At 39.3% G+C, this 23,128-nt stretch overlaps 3 protein-coding genes across 4 annotated transcripts; all 3 read left to right on the forward strand.

Moving 5' to 3' along the window:
• The first annotated feature begins 3,491 nt into the window (after positions 1 to 3,491).
• Positions 3,492 to 9,711, forward strand: LOC110774236 (erythroid differentiation factor-like protein). Of its 2 annotated transcripts, none has more exons than XM_021978773.2 (9): positions 3,492 to 3,833; positions 3,938 to 4,059; positions 4,295 to 4,502; positions 4,586 to 5,111; positions 5,231 to 5,482; positions 5,597 to 5,788; positions 5,874 to 5,948; positions 6,061 to 8,559; positions 9,195 to 9,711. In XM_021978773.2, the coding sequence occupies exons 1-9, from the start codon at positions 3,655 to 3,657 to the stop codon at positions 9,492 to 9,494; spliced, it is 4,353 nt and encodes a 1,450-aa protein (XP_021834465.1). In that variant the 5' UTR covers positions 3,492 to 3,654; the 3' UTR covers positions 9,495 to 9,711. The 2 variants fall into 2 exon arrangements, with proteins under 2 accessions (XP_021834465.1, XP_021834466.1); XM_021978774.2 differs by having other exon boundaries at positions 5,597 to 5,785.
• Positions 9,712 to 10,517: 806 nt separating this feature from the next.
• On the forward strand, positions 10,518 to 12,784 carry LOC110774240 (subtilisin-like protease SBT3.3). The gene is made up of 3 exons (XM_021978779.2): positions 10,518 to 10,830; positions 10,998 to 11,095; positions 12,524 to 12,784. The coding sequence occupies exons 1-3, from the start codon at positions 10,622 to 10,624 to the stop codon at positions 12,595 to 12,597; spliced, it is 381 nt and encodes a 126-aa protein (XP_021834471.1). The 5' UTR covers positions 10,518 to 10,621; the 3' UTR covers positions 12,598 to 12,784.
• A 5,643-nt stretch (positions 12,785 to 18,427) lies between these two features.
• Positions 18,428 to 19,207, forward strand: LOC110774233 (uncharacterized). The gene has a single exon (XM_021978771.1). It carries the CDS (start codon positions 18,428 to 18,430, stop codon positions 19,205 to 19,207), a length of 780 nt encoding a protein of 259 aa, XP_021834463.1.
• Positions 19,208 to 23,128: the final 3,921 nt, after the last annotated feature.

Below are 23,128 nucleotides of genomic sequence, written 5' to 3' on the forward strand. Positions count from 1 at the left end.
TACACTGGCCAGACACCTACATAGTAATCTCCATGTAGGTACAAGCAATATCCACTGGTTGGAAACCTGCAGAGTAATCTCCATGTAGGTACATACAATATCCACTGCCCGGACACCCACATAAGCGGGTATAGGCAATATCCTAGCCAGACACCTACATAAGCGAGTACATGCAATATACTGGTCAGACACCTACAAAGTAATCTCCATGTAGGTACAGGCAATTCTAGTCATGTGCACAGACTCTACCGAAGACAACCGACCCAATTCCCAAATCCTTTCTCAAAACTGTCATAAAAATTCCCCATTTCCACAAACCCACTTCCCCAAAACTATAGTCCCACCCTTTTCTCGACTTTCCAAAGATCCGTTCATAAGTAAATAAACAAAATCCCTTTTTAAACCGAGACCAATTCGAAAACTCATTAACTTGATTCAGACCATACCTGCACATTTACAGTCCTCCAAAGCCATAAACTAATGATACTAAAATATAACTACCTCAAACTTGGAAATATAAACGATAAGCTAAATCATTCATAAATACTGGATAACACTGTCGCGATATAACAACCATTTATGTAACGATAACTATTAACAATTTCATAAATATAAACATACAACAAACTAACACCCAATATTACCACAATCCGAATCCTAAATTCATATACTTCAATAATGATAATACTCTCTAGAAATCTCATAACACATAGCAAAAGCCGATGCCATCCCATTAACAAATTCCATAACCTCAATAACCCAAATATTTATACATATATAGATATCAAACTCTCAAAAGCATAAATTCCATAACTCAAAATATTCACAAACTTCAAATATCATAATATAACCCGATAATCTCACAATTAAAACAATATTCAAATCTCAAAATCCCAACAAGACCCAAAATAATTCAAATAATAACCAAAACTTGTTTACACGTACAATTTCCATAATATACTATAATCCAATATTAAAACACAATATAACTTCATAATCTTAATAATCAAAGTAATCAAATTTATATAAATGCCGGCAGCGAGTGGGTAGCTTGAGAAAATTCCAGTGATGGAAAATTCTCGAAACACCCTACAATACTTATAACAATACTAACAAGGGGAGCAACTTTTGGTCTCGGATCCCGGCCAAAAAGTGGCTAGAAATGGGTAAAAACGGCCAAAACCGTGGGCCCAATATGGGTATTTAAATCAATCTTCAAAACTCCAAAATTAACCCAAACTAACTACATAAACAGATAGAGCACGATGAGGGGATGAATTTTCATACCTCACTCGTCGGTTTCTGTGGTCGTACTCATCGGGAACGCATCGAAAACTTCAAAAACCACCGACACTTCCAGTCGTTCCAGTCCAAAATCCTTGGGTTTTCAAGCTGCGAAAAGGGCTGGGTTAGGTAGGGGACATCGATATGAAACTTTTGGGACCAATTTCACCGGAAACAGTCGTCGGACGGCGAAGAAATTGCTGGCCAAAGTTTTGGCCTTGTTATGTGCGACGGAGAGAGAGAGAGAGAGAGATGTGGGGAAGAAGAAGAAAAGAAAAATAAATAGAAAAAAGCTCGGTACTGTAGCGGTAATGTTTGCTACAGTAACAAATTAAAAAAATCCCACTGCGTCCTTTTTGTTTCTAGACCTTTCCTCCTTCATTACAACTCGAAATTGGGCTTGCCGCATGTCTACGAACTCGTATCGTCGAGCTCTACACAACAGTGCCAGTGAATTCTCCAAAATCCTTCCCGAACAAAAAGTTACTAAATTGCCCTTGCACCCAAGAGCAAAAATGTAATTTCACCTAAGAATTAAATTGGGTCAGGGATGTTACATTCTATGCCCAATGTGGCCTTTCATGCATTCTTGTCAAGGCCGTGTTCATGGGATTCGGTTCGTACACCTTTGGAGCATCATAATCATGCTCATCCTCCACAATCATGTTATGGAGGATGATGCAAGTCATCATAATGCTCCTCAACACCTCCTCATCAAACATACGCACATCACCCCTAATAATTGCCTACTGAGCTTGGAGGATACCGAAACACCTGTCGACATCTTTCCTGTAACCCGCTTGATAGGCAGCAAATAATTTTGTCTTCTCCAATTGGGGATGCGGAATTGATTTGACAAACGTGGTCCACCTCGGGTAGATGCCGTCTGCTAGATAATACCCATTCGAGTAGACGGTATTGTTGATTTCATAGGTGATATTCAGGGCTTCACCTCTCAAGACATCGTTGAATACCGGGGATTGACCCAGCACGTTCAAGTCGTTTTGAGATCCAGAAACTCGAAGAAGGCATGCCAAACCCATGTATCGAATCCAGCAACAGCTTCGAGGATGATACTTTTTTGCCCTCTCCTGTTTCCATAATCTCCTTGCCAGGCAGTTGGGCAATTCTTCCATTGCCAGTATATACAGTCGATGCTTCCAATCATGCATGGAAAACCTCGAGCTTCGGCTTTCTATAGAAGCCTTTGGAGATCCCTAAGTGTAGGTTTGCGGAGATAGTCCCTGGTGTAGAGAGTTTCAACTGCATCACATAATCTGACCAAGCTCTCAAGAGTAATGGACTTCCCCATCCTAGCAATCTCATCCACCTGATCAGTAGATGAACCATACGCCAGTATTCGTATAACAGATGTAAGCTTTTGCTCCGGAAGAAGCCCCAAAACATCAGCAGCATCACACTTCTGAACGAAGTATGCATCGTAATTGCAAACAGCATGCATGACTTTATTGAACAAATGGGATTGCATTCTATATCGCCCTCGAAAATCAACATTGGAGTACACAGAATTTGGGATAAAGTAATCTTCCAAAAGATTCTTACCCCGGGAATGCCTATGTCTGTCCAAGTTCGGGCCACGCCCGACTTGTGAACCACAGCGGCGGCCTTGGCTTGGTTGATCGAGCAAACCCACTGCAATTGCAACAGCTTCATCTTCTTCTTGATGCACTCTTTTTTCTTCAACTCGTCTACGCCTTCTTTCTTTAATTTCTCGTTCTTGTCTCTCCAAGCATCTCCTCATGTCTGATATTGAGAGTGAAGTATGAAATCTAAAATCTGAGAAATTAAAAGATAGAGAAGATCTGGTGTGAGATGTATGAGCTGAGCCTCTGATTTTATAGAGAGATTTAGGCAAATAGAGATGACACGTGGCACAATTTTATAGGGTGAAAATCTTATCTGAAATTTGAAAATTGAAACCGAAAATCTTATTCAAATTATGAGATATGAATTTTATAATAAATATTTACAGGAACTCAAAATCTTATCCGAAAATATTCTCCAAATTAATTGTTTATGTAAAATAAATAAAAAAACGAAAAGTGAATAGTATTTGCCCTTTGCCATGGCAACAGATGGAAACACACTTTGCTTTTTACAGGAGCTGCCACTATTCATGTGAATAGTATCTTCCCTTTATCGTGGCAAATGGGTGGAAGTGCTCTTATGTGAGAGCCAGTTCATTTCAGTGAAGTTTCCAGAAGAAGAAAGAGACCGTACCCAAAAGAAAAGCTTCAACAACAGACTACAGTCTGCAAAAGCTTGAGAAAGAAAAGAACGCGAATTTGAATTTGAAACCCTAGCTAGGGTTCGAGGTCTGCGATTGCACACTCAAAACAGAAGCCAGTGATGGAGAAACCATGGGCATCGGTAGCATCAAGCTCAGAGGGCTCTCGAGAGCTTCAGTGCATAGGCAAATTGGAAATCGAAAGGCCAAACCCCATCGGATTCCTCTGCGGCTCTATTCCTGTTCCCACCGACAAAGCCTTCCACTCTTTCGATTCTGCTCTCATTCCTTCCCGCCAAACGTCCGTACTTTCTTCCCCACCTCTCTCTCTGTGTTTTTATTTATTTATTTATAATTTTCTTTTTTATTTTGAGTTTGATTTTATGGGTTTGATTTTGGTTGCAGAGTGAGTGCTCCGCGGTATCGAATGCTTCCGACGGAGACAGACCTCAAGAGTCCTCCACTGCTTTCAAATTTCCCGGACAAGGTTCTTCCCATTGCTGCCGTGCACTCCAAGGCCGCTGGAGGTATGTACATTTCTCTTTCAATTTCAAAACTGATTAACATTTAGTTTCAGTTTCTCACAATTTTATGGAATATGTGGTAGTATTGGAATTTGAGGGTCATTTTTTTGATTCATAGTTTAATAGACATAGGCTAATAGTAATAGGCATTTAATTATTGATGGCATTTTACTTATCTAATTTGATTTCTGAAGCTGTAACATGGATGGTGTTATTTTTGGTGCTTCAACTTTGGCAGATATAGCTTGGGATGGTGGTACTGTTACATCAAATCTCGCTAGGAAATGTGAGGCCCTTGCTGTGTCTGGTTTGGTTGAGTATGGGGATGAGATTGATGTCATTGCTCCAGCTGACATTCTGAAGCAGATCTTTAAAATGCCATATTCCAAGGCTCGATTATCAATTGAAGTTCATCGTATTGGACAGACACTTGTTCTGAATACCGGGTTTGTATTTGCTAATGCGGGATTTTATTTGTCCTCCATTTAAAAAGAAAAAGAAACTTATCTGATCTTTTTCTGAAGTGTAGGCCTGATATTGAAGAGGGGGAAAAGTTAATAAGACGGCGTAAAAATCAATCAAAATGTGCAGATCAATCTTTGTTTTTAAATTTTGCTATGCATTCAGTTCGAATGGAAGCTTGTGATTGCCCACCAACTCATCATGCCCCATCACCGGAGCAATCCAACTCTTCTGTTCTTCCTGGAGCGAATACTCAGTTTGTGGGACAGCATGAGAATGGTGCTGGGGATGAAGAATCAAATCATTGTCCAGAGTACACAGAGGTTAAAAGGGATGATTTCTTTTGGGACAGTAAGAAGGGTAAGAAAAATAAGGGACGCAATCCTGTTAAAAAGGCTTCACAAGTTGGTGAGAAGTCCAGATGCGCAATACAAGAGTCTGAAAAACATAGAAGAGTTGGTAATGATGGGTTTTTAAGGGTTTTGTTTTGGCAATTTCACAATTTCCGCATGCTCCTCGGAAGTGACTTGCTTCTATTCAGTAATGAAAAATACGTTGCTGTTAGCTTGCATCTCTGGGATGTTTCACGACAGGTTGAAGTGGCCTACTACAAATCTTGCCCTTTTCTTTCCCTTATTTTTTTTTTGGTTTGCATACCAACTTTTTTTCTTCTTTTTTTTTTTTTTTTTTTCTTCTTCTTCTCTGATAACAGGTTACACCATTAACTTGGCTTGAAGCCTGGCTGGACAATGTCATGGCTAGTGTGCCTGAGATGGCCATCTGTTATCATGAAAATGGTGTTGTCCAGGGCTATGAGCTTCTGAAAACAGATGATATTTTTCTACTAAAGGGGATCTCTGAGGATGGCGCTCCTGCTTTTCATCCTTATGTGGTACAGCAAAATGGCCTTTCTGTTCTGAGGTTCCTTCAAGAAAACTGCAAGCAAGATCCTGGAGCTTATTGGGTACTGACGTGATTTAATTTTTTGTGAAACTGGGTTTTCGTTTGTTTTCTTTTTCATTTGAGCTTTATTGTTGAAATTTCAATGCTAACGTTCATTAACTTTTCAAAATTTCAGCTGTATAAAAGTGCTGGGGAAGATGTCATTCAGCTCTTCGATCTTTCTGTGATTCCTAAGAGTCGTTCTTCTAATGATTGTGATGATAGCCCAAGCTCCCTGCCTTCTGTGTTGCATCAAGGGAGAAGTGATTCCCTGTATTCGTTAGGGACTCTATTGTATCGAAGTGCTCACAGGCTTTCACTTTCAGTGGTGTGGAAGAAATATGTCTATTGTATTTGGTACATTCCCCTGATCCTGTCATAAGTTGTTACTAATTTATTTTGAATTTCTGCAGGCTCCAAATAATATGGCAAAGTGTGCCAGGTTCTTCCAAAAATGTTTGGAACTCCTAGATGAGCCAGATCATTTGGTACTGTGTTATGTTTCTTTTTATTTTTTGGTTACTAATTCAGGAATTTTTTTTAAAATTAATTTAAGTCACAAGTAAAATTGTAACTTATAATTGATGTACTGCTGAATAGGTTGTACGTGCATCTGCACATGAACAATTTGCAAGGCTTATTTTGAACCATGATGAAGAGCTGGAATTAACGTCTGATGCTCTGCCTGTAGAATGTGAACTTACAGTTACTGATGCTGAGGAAGATTCTTCAGACTTTTTGAGTAGCATTTCTGAATTGTCAGTCCATGAGCCAGTACCCTCCCTTGTTGGAGAGGAAAATTCATGTGAAGATGGACAGAGTTTTCAAGATTCAGTAAGTGATGCTTCTGTAAAGATGGCTTTAGAAGCAAATGCATATTCTCCAAGAAAATTGTTAGCAGCAGGTGGCACGGACATTGGAGGTTCCACAGAAGCTGCACTAAGTTCCTCTGGCGATGAAAGCTCTGAAGTTGGCAAATCGCCTGCAACAACCACACATGTAGTTCAAACTGTTGCTGAACCAATCTCCTCTAAACTAGCCGCAATACATCATGTTTCTCAGGCTATTAAATCTGTTAGGTGGATGCGCCAACTGCAGACTACTGAATCCAAGTTTATGGGCCAGGACAATGAAACCCATGATAGGCCACCTTCATCTGTTAATCTTTCTGTTTGTGCATGTGGTGATGCTGACTGTATTGAAGTTTGTGACATTCGGGAATGGCTTCCAACATCAAAATTGGACCATAAGCTGTGGAAACTTGTTCTTTTGCTTGGAGAATCGTATTTGGCACTTGGACAAGCTTATAAGGAGGATGGCCAGTTACATCAAGCTTTAAAGGTTGTAGAATTGGCCTGTTCTGTTTATGGATCCATGCCTCAACATCTTGAAGACACAAAATTCATTTCTTCCATGAGTAGTTGCTTTTCATCACAGACAAAATTCAGTTATACAAATAAAAAGACAAGATCACCTAATAGTGATCTGGAGGATCTGAGCTCCAACTCCAATGATGATTGTCTTTCGTTTGAGCAGTTCTCTTCCATCTACCTCTTCTGGGCCAAGGCATGGACACTAGTTGGAGATGTTTATGTTGAATTCCATATTGCCAAGGATAGTATGATCCCTGCAATGGAGGAGAGAAAATATTCTACTAGAGAGTTGAAAGTGTCATCTGAGGTTGTGAAAGAAGTGAAAAGGCTCAAGAAGAAGCTGGGACAGTATACGCAGAACTGCAGTTCATGTTCTCTGGTAAATTGCAGCTGTCAGAGTGATAGGGCAAGCAGTGGTAGCAGTGCAAGTAGTAGTCGTCGTGATATGCGCTCGGTAACTTGTGGCAGGAAATACAGTAAAAGACCATATGCTAAGAGCAACGCCTACCCACTTTTAAGAGACCCTGAAGATGATAATCTTTGTTTGAAAATGGAGAACATAAATGTTTCTGATTGTGAATATTTACACCAAAATAGAAATGGTGAAACCACAGTACAATCTTCTAACAATTTAGAAGGCATCCTAGAGATGCATGATATGGGGTCGACACTGGCCTCTCAATCTAATGCTGCTTTGGGAGAACCAACAAAAGTGAAAAATGGTGGGATATTCAAGTACCTTGGAGGTCCTGCAGTTGGAGATGCTGAAAGCAATCTTTCTGAAGCCCTATGCTGTTATGAAGAAGCTAGAAAGGCATTAGGTGGTCTTCCATCTAGTTCAGCAGAATTACAATCTATAATGAAAAAGAAAGGGTGGGTATGCAATGAACTTGGTCGAAATAGGCTTGAGAGGAAAGAACTAAACAAAGCTGAATTTGCTTTTGCAGATGCTATAAAAGCATTCAGGGAAGTCTCTGATCATACCAATATCATATTAATAAACTGTAACTTGGGGCATGGAAGACGGGCATTGGCAGAAGAGATGGTATCAAAGATTGATAGTCTCAAGACGCATGCAATCTTTCGAACTGCATACAAGCATGCATTAGAGACTGCAAAATTAAAATATAGTGAATCACTTAAATATTATGGGGCAGCAAAAGTGGAACTCAAAGCGTTGGTTGAAGAGGCTGCTGGCTCTGAATTAAACAATTTGAGGACTGAGGTATATACACAATTTGCTCATACATATCTGAGGCTCGGAATGCTCTTGGCAAGAGAAGATATATCTGTGGAAGTTTATGAAGCTGGAGTCTTGGGAGATGTGCATGTTGATTCCACTAGTCCTAGTGGCAGAAAATCAAGAAAAGAATCACGTAAGCATGAGATTTCAGCCAATGCTGCCATTAGGGAGGCACTGTCTGTTTATGAATCATTAGGCGAATTACGGAAACAGGAGGCTGCATATGCCTATTTTCAGCTGGCTTGCTACCAAAGGGATTGTTGTTTGAAGTTCTTAGAGCCAGACCATAAGAAAAGCAGCTTATCCAAAGGTGAAAACACTATTCTCCAACGGGTCAAGCAGTACGCAGCCTTGGCAGAGAGGAACTTGCAAAAGGCCATGGATTTCTATGGCCCCAAGACGCATCCTACCATGTACCTGACTATTCTTATAGAAAGATCAGCTCTTTCACTGAGCCTTTCAAGCCCTTTACACTCAAATGCAGTATGTTCTTGAACTTAATACTTATTGAAAATTTTGAATTTTGCTTCTAACAAATAATATTTATTCACCCCTTTTTGAAACTCAGACAAAGACTAAAAAGTATCTGGTATGCATATGCATGCATGGATTGCACCACATTTTAGGGATTGGATAGGTGAATTGAATGCTAAGAAGGGGATTTTATTCTTGAATTGTTCCTTTTTATAGAACTCTTATGATCTTATCCTTTTGAGTGTTGGCTTCAGCATTTTGATTCATCTTGATGATTCACTTGCTGACTTGTTCCGTTTATCATCTTGGATCATGACATTAAGTTGATTAGAGATGTAAGTTGATTAGAGATGTAAGTTGATTAGGAAGTTGATCAACGGATTTGATACTGAGGTCCACCACATGTACTCGTGTATTTATGTTGTCCTTCGCACTTACTAAATATTTGTTATAGAAAATTAAAAATAAAATAAAATTGTTAGCAGGTGGTTTTAACCTATGTATTTAGGCCTGTTAAGCATTTTATTGTTCTCCGGCAACATGAATAAAAAAATCTAGCGTTATAATCTGCCATGACTTGAAGCCTCCTTACTGTTGTTCGCACTCAAATACTGAATGAGGCTGAAATATTGCTTGTTTTCCAGATGTTGGAATCAGCTCTGTCTTACATGCTCGAAGGACGGTATGTGTCAGAAACAGATTCGGACTCTTTGAAAACTGATCATTCTGAGATACTTGCCAAGTTTTGGAGTCAGTTGCAGATGCTTTTGAAGAAGATGTTGGCTGTGGCGCTTGCTGCACGTGCGAACAAATCTCCTGTTCAGCCACCTTCAATATCCAACAGGTCTGGAGATGCTGAAAAGCTGAGGGAGCTTTACAAAATCTCTCTCAAGTCCACCAAGTTAAGTCAATTGGATGATATGCACTCCTTGTGGACATCATAATCTGGGAACTTGTCTGTGCATGATAGCCTTATCGTAATTATGTTTCGATAACCGGTGGAGAGAGAGCTTGGGTTTGTAATGTATTGTAATATGCTCTGCATAATATTGTCTATAGAAAGAATTGTAAAAAGAAAAATCCAAACAAATATTTGGTAAATATGACCATTTTGAATTCTGGTAATACTAGTAATAATATTTCTTGGAGTATTTTGTCATAGACTAATGGTACCCAGAGGCTTCTTCGACTGGAGCATTTTTTGAACTTTTATATGTTTTTAGAGAAGTAAATATAGTCGCAAATTGTTGGAACTTCTAGGGCTTGTTTGATAGACTAGACTAGACTATTAAAATGCCTACATTTTATGTGCATTCAAGCCATGATATGGATGTGTTGTTTAATTTCAAGGAAGAATGGAGATTATCTATAAGAGGTTGATGACTAAAACTTATCCTCCTAATCCCTTTGAAAATGGTGGGATCAAGGCTTCGTTTGAGATTACTTTTTTTGGTCAAAAACCTACTTCACTTTAAGGTGTTTGGTAAAAATAAAATATCTCGATTATTTTAAAAGCAGTGGTCTTTTGACAACAACTTTTAAAAGGAGGCTATGGGTTGGGTTTCAAAGCTACTTTCAAAAGAAGCAGAACTAAGCTTTTAATGAATTTTATAAATTCCCAAAATACCATCATTCATTTTTAAAAATGACACCACCTCCACCGAAATAGAAATTACTTGCATAATTTGAAGAAGAAGAGTGGTGGGGTGTGTATATAGAATTATAGATGTACTAGGGTTAAATATTAAGTTGGATGATCCTTTTTGTCTTTTACATAATAATAAAACTTAAGAACTTAATGATTTAAGTATTGAAGTAAACAAAGAAAAATAGGGGATTTAAATAAAAAAAACTCTAAATAAATATCTATAAGAGTTAAAGGAAATGAAAAAGAAGCTTCCACGGTGCAGGCCAAGAGGCAGGCATAAAAGGTAGAGAGAGACAGACACGGAGTTATTTCCAAGGCAAAAGTAAATTACTTAATGGTTAAGCTACCCAATAAAAGAGGAGTGTGTTCCCAAATTGAAATCCTGATAAGATTTTGCCTTTGGGGCTCTCTTAAAAACAAGGAATGGTATACAAAGCTCCAGCTTCTGCTTCTTTATTCTCATCAATTTTGCTTCTGATTCTCGCATTTCTCTTCGCCATGGCCGATTCTGCTCCCAAATCCGTCGCTTCTTCTTCCGAATCGGCGGTCCACATCGTCTACACTGAGAGGCCTCTCGAAAATGAGGAGCCTGAGTCCTACCACATCCGAACCTTAGCCTCCGTCCTCGGCAGGTCCGTCTGTTTTCTTTCTCTACTGTTTGTTTCCCTGGAAAATCAAAAGGAAAATTAATCAAATGAACATGGCTGTGTGAATTTGTGTGTGTGTTTGTGTTTTTTTTTTTAAAAAAAATTATAAATTTTAATTTGTTGGTAATTGTGAATTTTTGTTGTATACATAGTGAGGAGGCTGCGAAGGGGGCTCTGATATACAGTTACAAGACGGCTGCCAGTGGATTCTCCGCTAAGCTCACTCCTCAACAGGTCGAGGAAATTTCAAGTCAGTCCTCTCTCTCTTTTTCTATGACGAAATTATCTAAATATGCTGGTGCGAGTTTTTTTTTTGTTTGTTTTTTCTAGGTTTCATGATGACTATTCTTCCAGTTACTGGTAAATGCTATTAATTTATCTGATCCCTGAGAAATATCTAGACATGGTTAATGTGAATATATATATATTTTTTTTGTAATGTGGTTACAAGCTTGATTAGATTATTTCGAATCCGCTTGTCATTTCCAAATGCTGTATCGGTTCTTTGAGTGCTTATATTTAGGGAATTTGGTGTCTAGTGATTGATAGCTGCTCTCTGCAGGCTTGTGTTTAGCTTGTTTTGAACCCCAGACCTGATTTGTGTCCACAAGTGTGGCTACTTTCGTTATGACTTTTCTGCCATGTTCAGGGTGGCTAGCCTACAATTGCACTTTTGCCCGTACTATTGGATCTAACCTACTTGAGCTTTAAAGTTTTGTGCCTTTGAAGTGGAAGAAAATAAAAATAAACTAAAACCTTAAATCATGGTTTTGCTGTTTATCGTTGAATATATAATCTCTACCATCCATTCTTCTTTTCCAGTTGTTGATTCGCAATATCTGTGGTTCTAAAGAATTTCAAATTTAGCTTGTAAGTTTTTTAAAAGCAGTTTTATGCTACCGATTTTTCCCCATGAGTAACCCAATGGTAAAACATCTACTGTCTATTTGCTGATTTGTATCATAATGGTTTATTTGTGTTTAGGCTGTACAACGCTTCTTGCACATGCTTAATACTGACTAGTAGCTGACATGTTTCATAAGCTTTTACATATAGTAGAGGAATTACTGGTGTCTTAGCTGACCTTGCAGAGAAACCTACAGTAAAACATGGCATTTGTTTGTGTTTCTAGGCTGGCAATTATCTGAAATAGAGTTAGAAACTTAGGACATAGTTACATCCGAAATGATTGGTAAGTGTCTGGTTTTTTAACATTTTGGGTGAAATTTGGTTTTGACCCTTCGGAAACAATGTATATGGCATTTGAAGAACATGTATGAGTAATTAGTTTTTTGTATTCTATGATTCCTTTAGGATAGGATGATTATATTGCCAACGTGAGTTTAGTTGTTTCTCCTGCCAAAGATGAAGGCAAAAGAAGGGAAAAAAAACCCTTCTTTTAAAAGGGGCCATTTGTCATATTTTGAAGTATGAGTGTAATGATACCTTTCTTCCCAGTATTGGAAGAAGTCCCAAGTTTGAATCCCGTTCCCCCATTAATAAACGAAAAGAAGTATAATCAGTTTTTCAATACACAAATCATGCACTTCACAGAATTCTGCACAATTTTTGGCATTTTTAAGTTTATAAAATGACAGGTATGCATCTTTATGCACGTTATGAGTCCCAGATGTCTGATCATTGATAATACTCATTGTCTTTCTACTCCTACTGGCAGAACTACCTGGGGTTCTTCAGGTTGTACCAAGCAGGACACTTCAACTGCATTCAGGACCTGGGAAGCTGCATTAGAGGAACTGAACTCAATACATAAGAAACGTGTTTCAAACAGTTATCTACTTTATGTATAAAACAATAAACTTGTTTACTATTGGCACAGTGTACTTCTGCCCGAATAAGGTTTAAAATTAATGTTTAAAAGTGCCCCTTATGTACCTTCATATATTTTATATACAGTTTTTTTGTTTTGTTTTTTGAATTCCTTCTATTCCTAGTTAAGTTACAGAGGGTAGTAGTTGGAGGATGTCTGGTTCCTTAGGAAGATCAGATGGACGACTATGCTTTTGTTCCAAAAATGACTTGTCTGTTGCAGATGATAATACCTTCTAGAGCCAAAGTGGCCTTTAGTTAGGGGAAGGCTTTGGGTTAACCAACATAAGGAGGGAAGGGCTCAGGTGATGGAAAGTTATCCTAGTTGCGTTCCTCATTATCAAGTGAACAAATCTAGTAGTCAGAAGAAGCGATGGCAATAGTCGGAAGAAAAAAGAAAGTATACAAAACGATTAGTAGAAGCAGCCAACAAGGGTTGGTTGAGTTGGTAAGGATCATTCTCTTCGCTATTAAGGCCTAGGTTGGAGTCCTGCTGTCGACAATCCCTCTTGATGAGTAATCTGTAAAAACCAAAAAGGGGTCTCAAACTCCCTCTGTAAGTCCTCAAATTGGCCTTGGTATGCCCTGGTCCTGGGATGGGGTCAACTCTCCTCCCCGTAAACTTTTTTTCATAAAAAATTTAATAAAATCCTAATGGAACCCCATTGTTAGGAGCTCTAAAAATGGTAGATAGAGCCCCCATTTAGAGCTATGGTGGAATATTTCGGGCTCTAAAGGTAAACTCACACAATGGGATGTATCTAGGACTTATATTTGGGGATCTAATTTTTTTTTTCATGAAGTAATTTAGTTTGTGTTAATTTTCTGTTTACTTATTTTGTGTTAATGTATGTTTATGTTAAGTTATTTATTTATATATGAATATTTCAACAACAAAAGAAATCAAAATTTGCACAAGATTTAAAAATAAAAAATAAAAAATATTTTATAGACTTTGAAAGAAAAAGTGAGTACCACACCCAATATCGTAATACATTTATAAAATATTAATGATGGTAGCTGGAGATAGCTCCGGTTCATTATGAACTTCCATCCCTATTTCATTTGATAAGATTGCATTTACAACAACTATTGGATCCATAGAAGAAGTAGCTGGGCTAAAAGTAGAAACTAGACTAATATAGTAGTAGTAGAAGAAGAAGCTCTGTAGTAGAAGGCTAATAGTAGAAGTACAAGAAGCTATGATGAAGAGCGGAAGAACAGATTGAAGGGGTTTCGGGTTCAAGAACACGAACGTCAAGTTTCACACCTCAACATTAACAATGAAGATCAAAAACCCAGTTCAAGGGCTTTGTTCAAAATTTTATGGCGGGTTAAAGTTTTGCAACCAATAAAAACCAAGCCCGCATTAACAATGAAAATCAACGACCCCAAATCGAAACCAGACCTTAATGAACTGCCCCTTTCATTGAAATCACACCCGAACACAACAAACATAAACCAAAAAGTTAAGGGTTTAGACCCATTAACACATAAAAGTCTTGCAAATAAATAAAAAAATTATCATAACATCGCTAGAGGAAAGAAAACCATAGTACTAAAGAGAAACAATGCTCTTTCATGTGGGTTAGGTGTTGACAATCAATGCTCCTGAGGTGCTCAACTATTTGCTCCAATGAAGCCATATCGAAACTAGAGTAAGGAACTGTTGATGCTCAAAAATGGTTCAGCACTTTTGGGCCCAACTTAGTGATAAGGTATGATGGATGATGGGTGAAGGTGAGGACCTTCAACATGTGTGTGAAGATTTAGGCAAGCGATAAATATACAGAAGACGAGATATACGTGGTTCACCTTTAATAAATGGGCTACGTCCACGGAGAAGTATATTCTCATTATTATAATAATGGTGGATTTACATTTGTACATGGGGTTGGACCTAAATATAAAGGTAAGAAGTCAAAAGCCCATCCCAAGGATCCCTTCCTAAGTGGAGAGTGGTCTCCTTTTATACGTAAGGGGGAGCCTTCACTTCTTATAATATTCCAATGTGAGACTCTTTGCCTTGTCTAGAGTTGCTTCTAGTTGCTTGGTCAAGTATGGTATAAACAGAAGTCCCCCAAGTTCTCAAGTAAGGAGGTACTTCTTGGTTGGGGACTTGTAATTTTCAGTGCATTGACTGAGCAACACCTTAGGCTTCTTCCAAGCCGTATAATGCACCATCTACACCACCAAAGGGCTTGATGTAAGCTGCTGAAGGGAGTTCGCCCATGATTTTAATGTTGATTGCCGAAAAAAAATGTGGTATGAGTTGTACCACTTGATCACTTTGTCAATGACAGAAACATTCTAATGAACAACAAGGTGCTGAAGGTCCATTGATGCTAGATGCCGAATAGGCATGTTAGTACTAACTGCCGAAAGGCAAGATAAAGTGGTGCCAAATGGCATGTTGCACTCCTTGGAGTTTCAAAGAAGGAAAACATGGACTTGTATCCATTCTTCTTCTTTTGCTGCACGCTTTTTCTCTTCTTCTCTCTTTTTTTGTTGTTGTTTTGTTTATAGATGAAGAAAAACTGTACGTTTGTGAGTTATCGATTGGTAAGCTTGGCTTTGCAATCGCAAGTCTTGGTTCGGGTGTGTCTCTTCGCTCAATTGTCTTGATTCGCCGAATGGTAAGACAAGTGAGGATAGTTGTTGTGGTGGCTCGAGAGGCTTTGACGGAGTGAGCTGAAGATGAATCAACTCCAGCAAGTTCGGAAGGTTTTGGAGCCATGACAGGGGCTGTCATCAGCTGTGAGGCATAAAGTATTGAATTGCCGATCAGCCGAAGGTCTGGGCACGTTACTTAGCTCAATCATGTCCTACTGAAAGGTAGGTGTATGGATGTCCATAGAAAATTCTTGAATTTCTTTGATGGGGTGTGTTGTACGCCATTTGTATTTGTTTTGAGATGCCGACTGGGGGAAGGGCATGCAACTTCTTTAAAGACATCCAAAAATGGGCAATATTCTGGACCACAAAAAATGGGCAATATTCTGAACCACAAGTGAGCCTAATAAGATCTCAACAAAATAACGAAAAGATAAAAAAGATAAGGATTATTCCACTTATCTTTTTTGGAGAATGGTGATCGTGGCTGCTGAAATCGGAGGGGTAGATTATAGAGATTTTGCTGTACGATACTTCCAACTTGCTGGTTTAGATTTTGGAGATGAATCCCACATGGTTCAACAGGTTGACTGTGTCGTTTAGCAAGGTTTGGTTAGGGCAGATTTGGGTCTGCGCTTTGCTATTTGGATAGACCATTCATTAGAGAGCTGGGTGGGTGGTATCGAATGGTAATGTCTTTCGGAACTCTTGGATGGTTTGAAAGATTGTGGTAGAGAAGAGAGGGAGTGCCAAATGGTAATTTGATTTGCAAGCCGTGAATAGGGCCTCTCATCCTCTGTAGGCACCGATCAGAAGCTGCTGAGCACTGAATTGTCGATCAATTGGAGGTCTGGGCACGTTACTTGATTGAGGTGTCTCAATTATGTCGAGCAAAAGCTGAATCTCTCCGCTGAATCTCTCCTCAGCGCACTTCGACAGGTTGAGAGTTTACATGCGCTCCAACAGGCTATGATGTGTCGTTTGGATTTTTCGACCAAGTGGGTGTTTTGAGAAAGCCAGTGGCATGGCTATCGTTTAGTAGCTGGTCAAACGACATGGAGATGGATGGTCTCTCAAGGCTTTTGGGTGGCTTGAGCAATCTCCTGGATGGATGTGTCGTTCGGTATTTTGACAAGAGAACTTGGAATTGGCATTCATCAAGGCATGGGCATCGTACGTCACCATAGATAGTTGCCCCATACATGTATTAGAGGTGGCCTCTTTGTCTTGACTTGGACATCTTACAAATCTTGAGCAATTGATTGACATGGGGTGCTGAACGGTAGCTCCTAAGTAAGAAGCTAGCATGGTTATCCCCTGGTCTTTGAGCTTTTTGAAGTAGATGGTTTTGTGGGCATAGGAGCTGTACGGCACCATGGATCATTGGCTGATACTTGGCAGACTCCTACTAGCTTGCTGTTCAGTAGCTTTGGCTTTCCATTGAAGAGTTGCTCCCACCTTACCGTTCGGTAAGTTGGAATTGAGTTTGCAAAACTACACATTAAGAGCAAGGCATGGTGGGTCTATTGTGTGTCGTTGTTTGGTAATGTGCTTTCAGGGAAGAGTGAGAGGTAGGCCTATTGAGGCTAATTGTGAAGTTACTGTTCGACAATTGGGCAGAATTTTAAAGAATGATGTGATGCTGCTAAGAAGGCATCAGCACCTGTGACTTTCAATTCCTCCATAGATGTTATGCTTTTCACATATTTTTATCCTCTCAATCATGTGGCATGGGTGCCTTGATGAAGTTCTTCGCTTGGGGTGCCAAACGGTATCATTGGTTCCAATTGGCATGTAAGGGGCGCATGAGGCAGGGATGGCAGCTAGGTGCCGTTAGAGATTTTTGGAGAGATGTCTTCTGCTCTTTTTGAAGAGTGATGTTCCTAAGAAGGCATCACCATGTGTGACTTTCTCTTCCTACCATTCGGCAGTTTTGGATTGTCATGGGATAGTTGCTTCCATCTCTCCAATATTCACCAGGTACTGAACGGTAGTTGTAGCAACTAGTTGCTTTCATTTCACCAATTGGCAGGACGAGGTGCCGAAGGCATCGCACGCGCCGAATGATGACGGGGTGCCAAAGGCATCGCACACACCGAATGATGGCGGGGTACCGAAGGCATCGCTCACGCCGAAATGATGAAGCTTGTAGAACAAGCTCAAGTCCCCATATTTTACTCTTCAAAGGGGTGTCAAACGGTAAGGGCTCATGATCTGAAGGTGGGAACTGTTCAGCACTCGCCATTATCTCTTTGGAATGAATTATGCAGGCTTTCCCTTGGACTTGAAATGGAGGTATTGCTGAACGGCACTTTGAAATGAGATGGTGGTTTGGTCATGCAAGGCATGCAAAGTGATAGCCATATTTTGGTTGGCTTTTCCTTGATCCCACGGGTGGTTCTTTCCTTCATTATTAATTTATGTAGAAAATTATGAACATGCCACTTATCTTATGGAAGTGGGCCAAGTGGGCCTCCCTTGGGCTTGAATTGTCTTCTGCATGTTGCTGCCTTAGCACTCACAATAGCTCCAGTATGGTATTGCCGAATGGCAAATTAGGTGATGTTGATTGTAGGGGTGTCGAAGGGCACTGAAGAAGGGGAGAATGACAGAAGCCTTTTGTGTCGATTCCCACAGACGGTGCCAAACTGTTGATGCTCAAAAATGGTTCAACACTTTTGGGCCCAACTTAGTGATAAGGTATGATGGATGATGGGTGAAGGTGAGGACCTTCAATATGTGTGTGAAGATTTGGGCAAACGATAAATATACAGAAGACGAGGTATACGTGGTTCACCCTTAATGAATGGGCTACGTCCACAGAGAAGTATATTCTCATTATTATAATAATAGTGGATTTACATTTGTACATGGGGTTGGACCCAAATATAAAGGTAAGAAGTGAGAAGCCCAGCCCAGGGATCCCTTCCTAAGTGGAGAGTGGTCTCCTTTTATAGGTAAATGGGAGTCTTTACTTCTTATAATATTCCAATGTGGGACTTTTTGCCTTGCCTAGAGTTGCTTCTAGTTACTTGGTCAAGTATGGCATAAACAAGAACCGTGCCTAAGTGAGGTCCTTTGCTGTTCTTTTTTGTGTGCCTTTTGCACCTTGGTTTCCTCTTACTTCCTATTTCTAATCATGAATGTAGTGTGTTGGAATGTTAGAGGTGTTGTTAGTGCAAGGTTTAAGAATAATATGTTAGATTCGATTCGTACGCACCATATGGATATGTTGTTCATATGGGAGCCTCGAATTAGTGGTGAGAAAGCTCTTTCAGTAGTTAAATCTTTAGGGTTCCCTTGTTTTGAAATTGTGGATGCTATTGGCTTTTTTGGTGGCCTGTGGCTTTTATGGGATAATAACAAAGTTAATGTAGAGATACTTGGGACATCTGATCAATCGATTACTGCTTGTGTGACTTTGGAAAATCATTCTCCCTGGATTTTTATTGGGGTGTACGCCCATCCTTGCACCAGTAGAAGGGCGAAGTTATGGGATTATCTAAGTTTTGCTTCTAGTTGTCATCAGTTACCTTGGTTGCTAGCTGGGGACTTCAAGGAGATGTTGAGCATGGATAATAAGATGGGAGGAGTCCCTGTTAATCAGTTTAAAGGTTTAAAGAGTTGGTTTGAGAGCCATGATATGGTTGATTTGAGCTTTTCTGGGCCAAGGTTTACTTGGAGGACTAAAAATATTCATGAGAGGTTTGACAGAGCAGGTTGTAATTTAAATTGGAGGAGGATGTTTGTGGATGCTCATGTTCGACATCTGCCTCGAACCACCTCAGACCATAATCCTATTAAAATCTTTGTTCATTCTTGCCTTTCTACTAACCCTCTCAATCGGCCTTTTCGCTTTGAGGCTATGTGGTTAAAACGTGAAACTTTTGATGATTTAATTGCTCAGGTTTGGGGATAAGCTACCGATTTTGCTTTGAACAAAACTTTATCCTTAATTGAGCCTCTCAAGCGCTGGAATACCAATTTTTTTGGTCATCTACGACAGCGGAACTAATTTATTAGCCATAATAAATGGGATACGTCTGGCTTTATGTAGAGGTCCTAACCGTTCTCTGAGCTCCTTAGAGATTTCTCTTATGGATGATTTCAACAAAGTCCTTGAACAAGAATTTGTGTTTTGGAAGCAAAAGTCTCGCTTGCAATGGTTGTTGGATGGGGATTGTAATATTAAATTCTTCCATCTCACTACTGTGATGAGAAGATGAAGAAATAAAATTGAAAGGCTCAAGGATAGTGTCGGGGTCTTTGTGGAAGAGGCTAAGGGCATCAAAGTTTTGGCAGTTGACTTTTTTATGGGGCTTTATAATCAAAATAGTGTGGTGTATATGAATACTTCTATTCCAAACTTCTTCCCTAGAATTGAAGATGCTAACCTGATTTCTCTAAGTAGAGGGATTGATTTAATTGAAGTAAAAGAGAGTTTGTTTCGCATTGTTGGACTAAAAGCTCTTGGAGTGGATGGCTTCCTTGCTTGCTTCTATCAAAACCAGTAGAGTAAATATGATCTAGACATGTTAAATTTGGTAACTACATGTTTCTCTGAGGGTAGTGTTCTTGACAATCTAAACTCCACTCTTATCACTCTTGTTCCTAAAATTGAGAGCCCCGAGTCTATGGTTCATTTCAGGCCTATTAGTCTTTGTTCTACTCTCTATAAAGTGATATCTAAGGTCCTCGTGGCTTGCTTGAGACCCATTTTACCTAACTTGATCAGTCCTAACCAAGTTAGTTATGTGCTTGGGAGACATATAACTAATAATATCCTCATCACGCAAGAGCTCTTGCATAAGTTTAAGGTGTCTAAGGGCAAAAAAGGGTTTGTGGCATGGAAAATTGACCTATCCAAAGCTTATAATAGATTAAGTTGGAGGTTTATTAAGCAAGTGCTAGTGGAGCTTACTTTGCCTGAGTCCATTATCAAATTAATCATGAGCTATGTTTCTTATGTAAAGTACCAAATTTGCGTTAATGGGGAGCTAACAGACTCTTTCACCCCTTCGAATGAAATTAGACAAGGTGATCCCTTATCACCATATCTTTTTGTTCTCTGTGTTAAGAAATTGTTTCATATTATCTTTGACTCGGTTCAAAAGGGTTTTTGGAAACCTGTCAAAGCTTCTCAATCTGGTCTTGTTGTTTCTCACCTATTTTTTGTTGATGACCTCTCTTGTTCATTGAAGCTACTGTTAAGCAGACTCGAGTGATGAAGAGTTGTCTAGAAAAATTCTGTCAAGCCTCACATTAGGTTGTGAATTTTGAAAAATCTGATGTCTTCTACTCTCCTAATACCACTAAGGTGATTGCCAAGGAAATTAGTTGTATTTGTGGCTCTCCTTTGACAACTAATTTGGAAAAGTACTTGGGCATGCCTCTTCTCCACTCTAAGTGAAACGGTCTACCTATTGCCTCATTGACAAAGTGCATAAGAGGCTAGCCTCTTGGAAGTGTAAATGGTTTACCTATGCTGGGAGGGCTACTTTAAGTCAAGACATGACTTCAGCTATCCCTATTTATGCTATGCAAACCACCAAGCTGCCTATGAGTGTTTGTGTGGAGCTGGATCACTTGAATCGCAATTTCTTTTGGGGAGGAAATGAGAACAAAACCAAGGTTCACCTTTGCCAATGAATTTGGTATGTCAACCTAAGTGCAAAGGGGATTTGGGTTCAAGAAAACTGCAGTTATGAACCATGCTCTTTTAGCCAAAATTGGTTGGAGGTTGCAGAGCAAGGATAATGGCCTATGGTCCAAGATTTATGAGGCTAAATATTTGAGAGGTACTTCTATTCAGGACCCATACCTATCTAAAAAACAAAATTGTTCTTCTACCTGGGAAGGAGTGCTTCATGGGGTGGACATACCCCCTAAGGGAATGGTGTGGAGGATTGGTAACGGTGAAACTGTGAAGTTCTAGATGGATAGGTGGTTTGGTGACTGCCCTCTATTGCAGCATGAGGGGGCCTTGAGAATCTGCGATACCAATTGTACTGCCTCCAGTTTTTTCAAAAATCAATGGTGGGATGTGGATAAGTTGAGGGATGCTCCGGATGAAACCTTGGTACCACAGATTATCAATATTCTTGTGGGAGTGACTGGTATTTTACCAGATTCTCAAATTTGGAGACCTTCAACTAATGGGGTTTTCTCTGTCAAGACAGCTTATCACTTACTATTTAGTAGTTTGGATTGGCATGATTCCCCTTGGTCCTACTTATGCCATTTGAAAGGATTTTTCCTTGGGTCTAAGATTTTTTGTTTTATTTTTGGGTGAGCATGCAAGGCATGCTTGTGGATAAGGAGAACAGCTGCAGTGGAATCCATTTTAATCACAAGGTTCCTAATACCTTTGCCAATTGCAAGCTGCAACCCAAAGAAAACCCCCCAAACTTCAGCTTCTAAAATCTGTCCTCTCCCCAGATTCACAACAAACCCACTGACCCAATCTAGTTGTTGTGAAATGATAAATCATATTGGTAACTGCTTAGTCCTCCATGTTTACAGGGAGAAGAATGGCATGGCTGATTGTTTAGCTAACTTAAGCTATAACTTCGATATGGGCTTATGTGTGTTTGATTATGCTCCTGTCTGTATTGTTTCAAAACTTTTAGATGATTTGTTCGTTGTATATAGTCATATACCTATTCTTAGCACTAATAATATAGATAAACCATACATAATTTAATTTCTATAAACAAACCCAAAAAATAAAAAAGATATTTAATCATATACCCATTCTTAGCACCAAAACTATAAATAAACCCTACACCATTTAATTTCTATAAACAAACCCAAAAAAACTCAAAAAATGATAGTTGGCCTTATAAATCCTATTAGGCCATCTCCAACCCAAAGGGCTAAAATCCAAATTTAAGGTTTTTATTTTGAAACCTATCTCCAACCCATTATATGGGAGCTTCTATAATGAGGGTTTATAGTGAGGAGGCTATTTGAGGAGGCCCATCTCACCATCAAAAGGGGTGTGGACCCCCCAATGCACCCCCCCATGTACTTTGTTTTTAGTTGTTGATGGTGAGATTTCACCTCCTCAAATAACCTCCTCACTCAACCTCCTCATTCTAGCCTCTCCATATATTGTATGGAGCTAAAAACTTGCCTAGGAAATAAGGCTGGCTAAATTTAGCCTGATGTTTGGCATGGACTAAAAAAGTGGTGCCCAATGAAGGAGCCCATGTGTGCAGCTAACAGAAGTGGGCCCCAACTCTTCAGTTATGTCGGCCACTCCAACTAATGAGTGTATACTACGTAGTTGCTAGTGAATCCAACGACTAGATTTTTTATTTGTAAAATTTCCTTCGCATGTCAGTTGTCCTCTTCCTGCCTTGTGTCGCCTACTAGTGACGTAGAAGTTGGAATCTAATGACTACTATTCAATCTGTTCCTTTTTTGGCGTTATAATTAAACACAATTATACAAATTTAACTACCCATATTAAATTTGATTGATTTCAACGGTAAAAAAAAAAAACAAGGATTCGATGACCCAAATTAAAATTTAACGGTCAAAATAATATTTAAAATGATCTAAATCAGATCCACCCTTAAAACTCATTTCAAACTCTATAAATAGCAATCAATTTGTTAAAGAATCACCAAATTCAATATGTTTTCCTTTCTCACTTTCTTAATTGTGTTCATTCCCCTTTCTTTGTTGTTTAATATGGCTCCAAAACCACACAAAAAAGTGTCAATTGGAAATCACAAGAAGATGAGGCATTATGCAAGGGTGGACATTTATCTTTGAAGATGGGCTGGTTGGCATCAATCAACCAAATGACACCTTTTGGGTTCGTGTGTAACAT

Source organism: Prunus avium, chromosome 8 (assembly GCF_965620075.1).
Source record: "Prunus avium chromosome 8, drPruAviu1.hap1.1, whole genome shotgun sequence".
NCBI classification, from domain to species: domain Eukaryota; kingdom Viridiplantae; phylum Streptophyta; class Magnoliopsida; order Rosales; family Rosaceae; genus Prunus; species Prunus avium.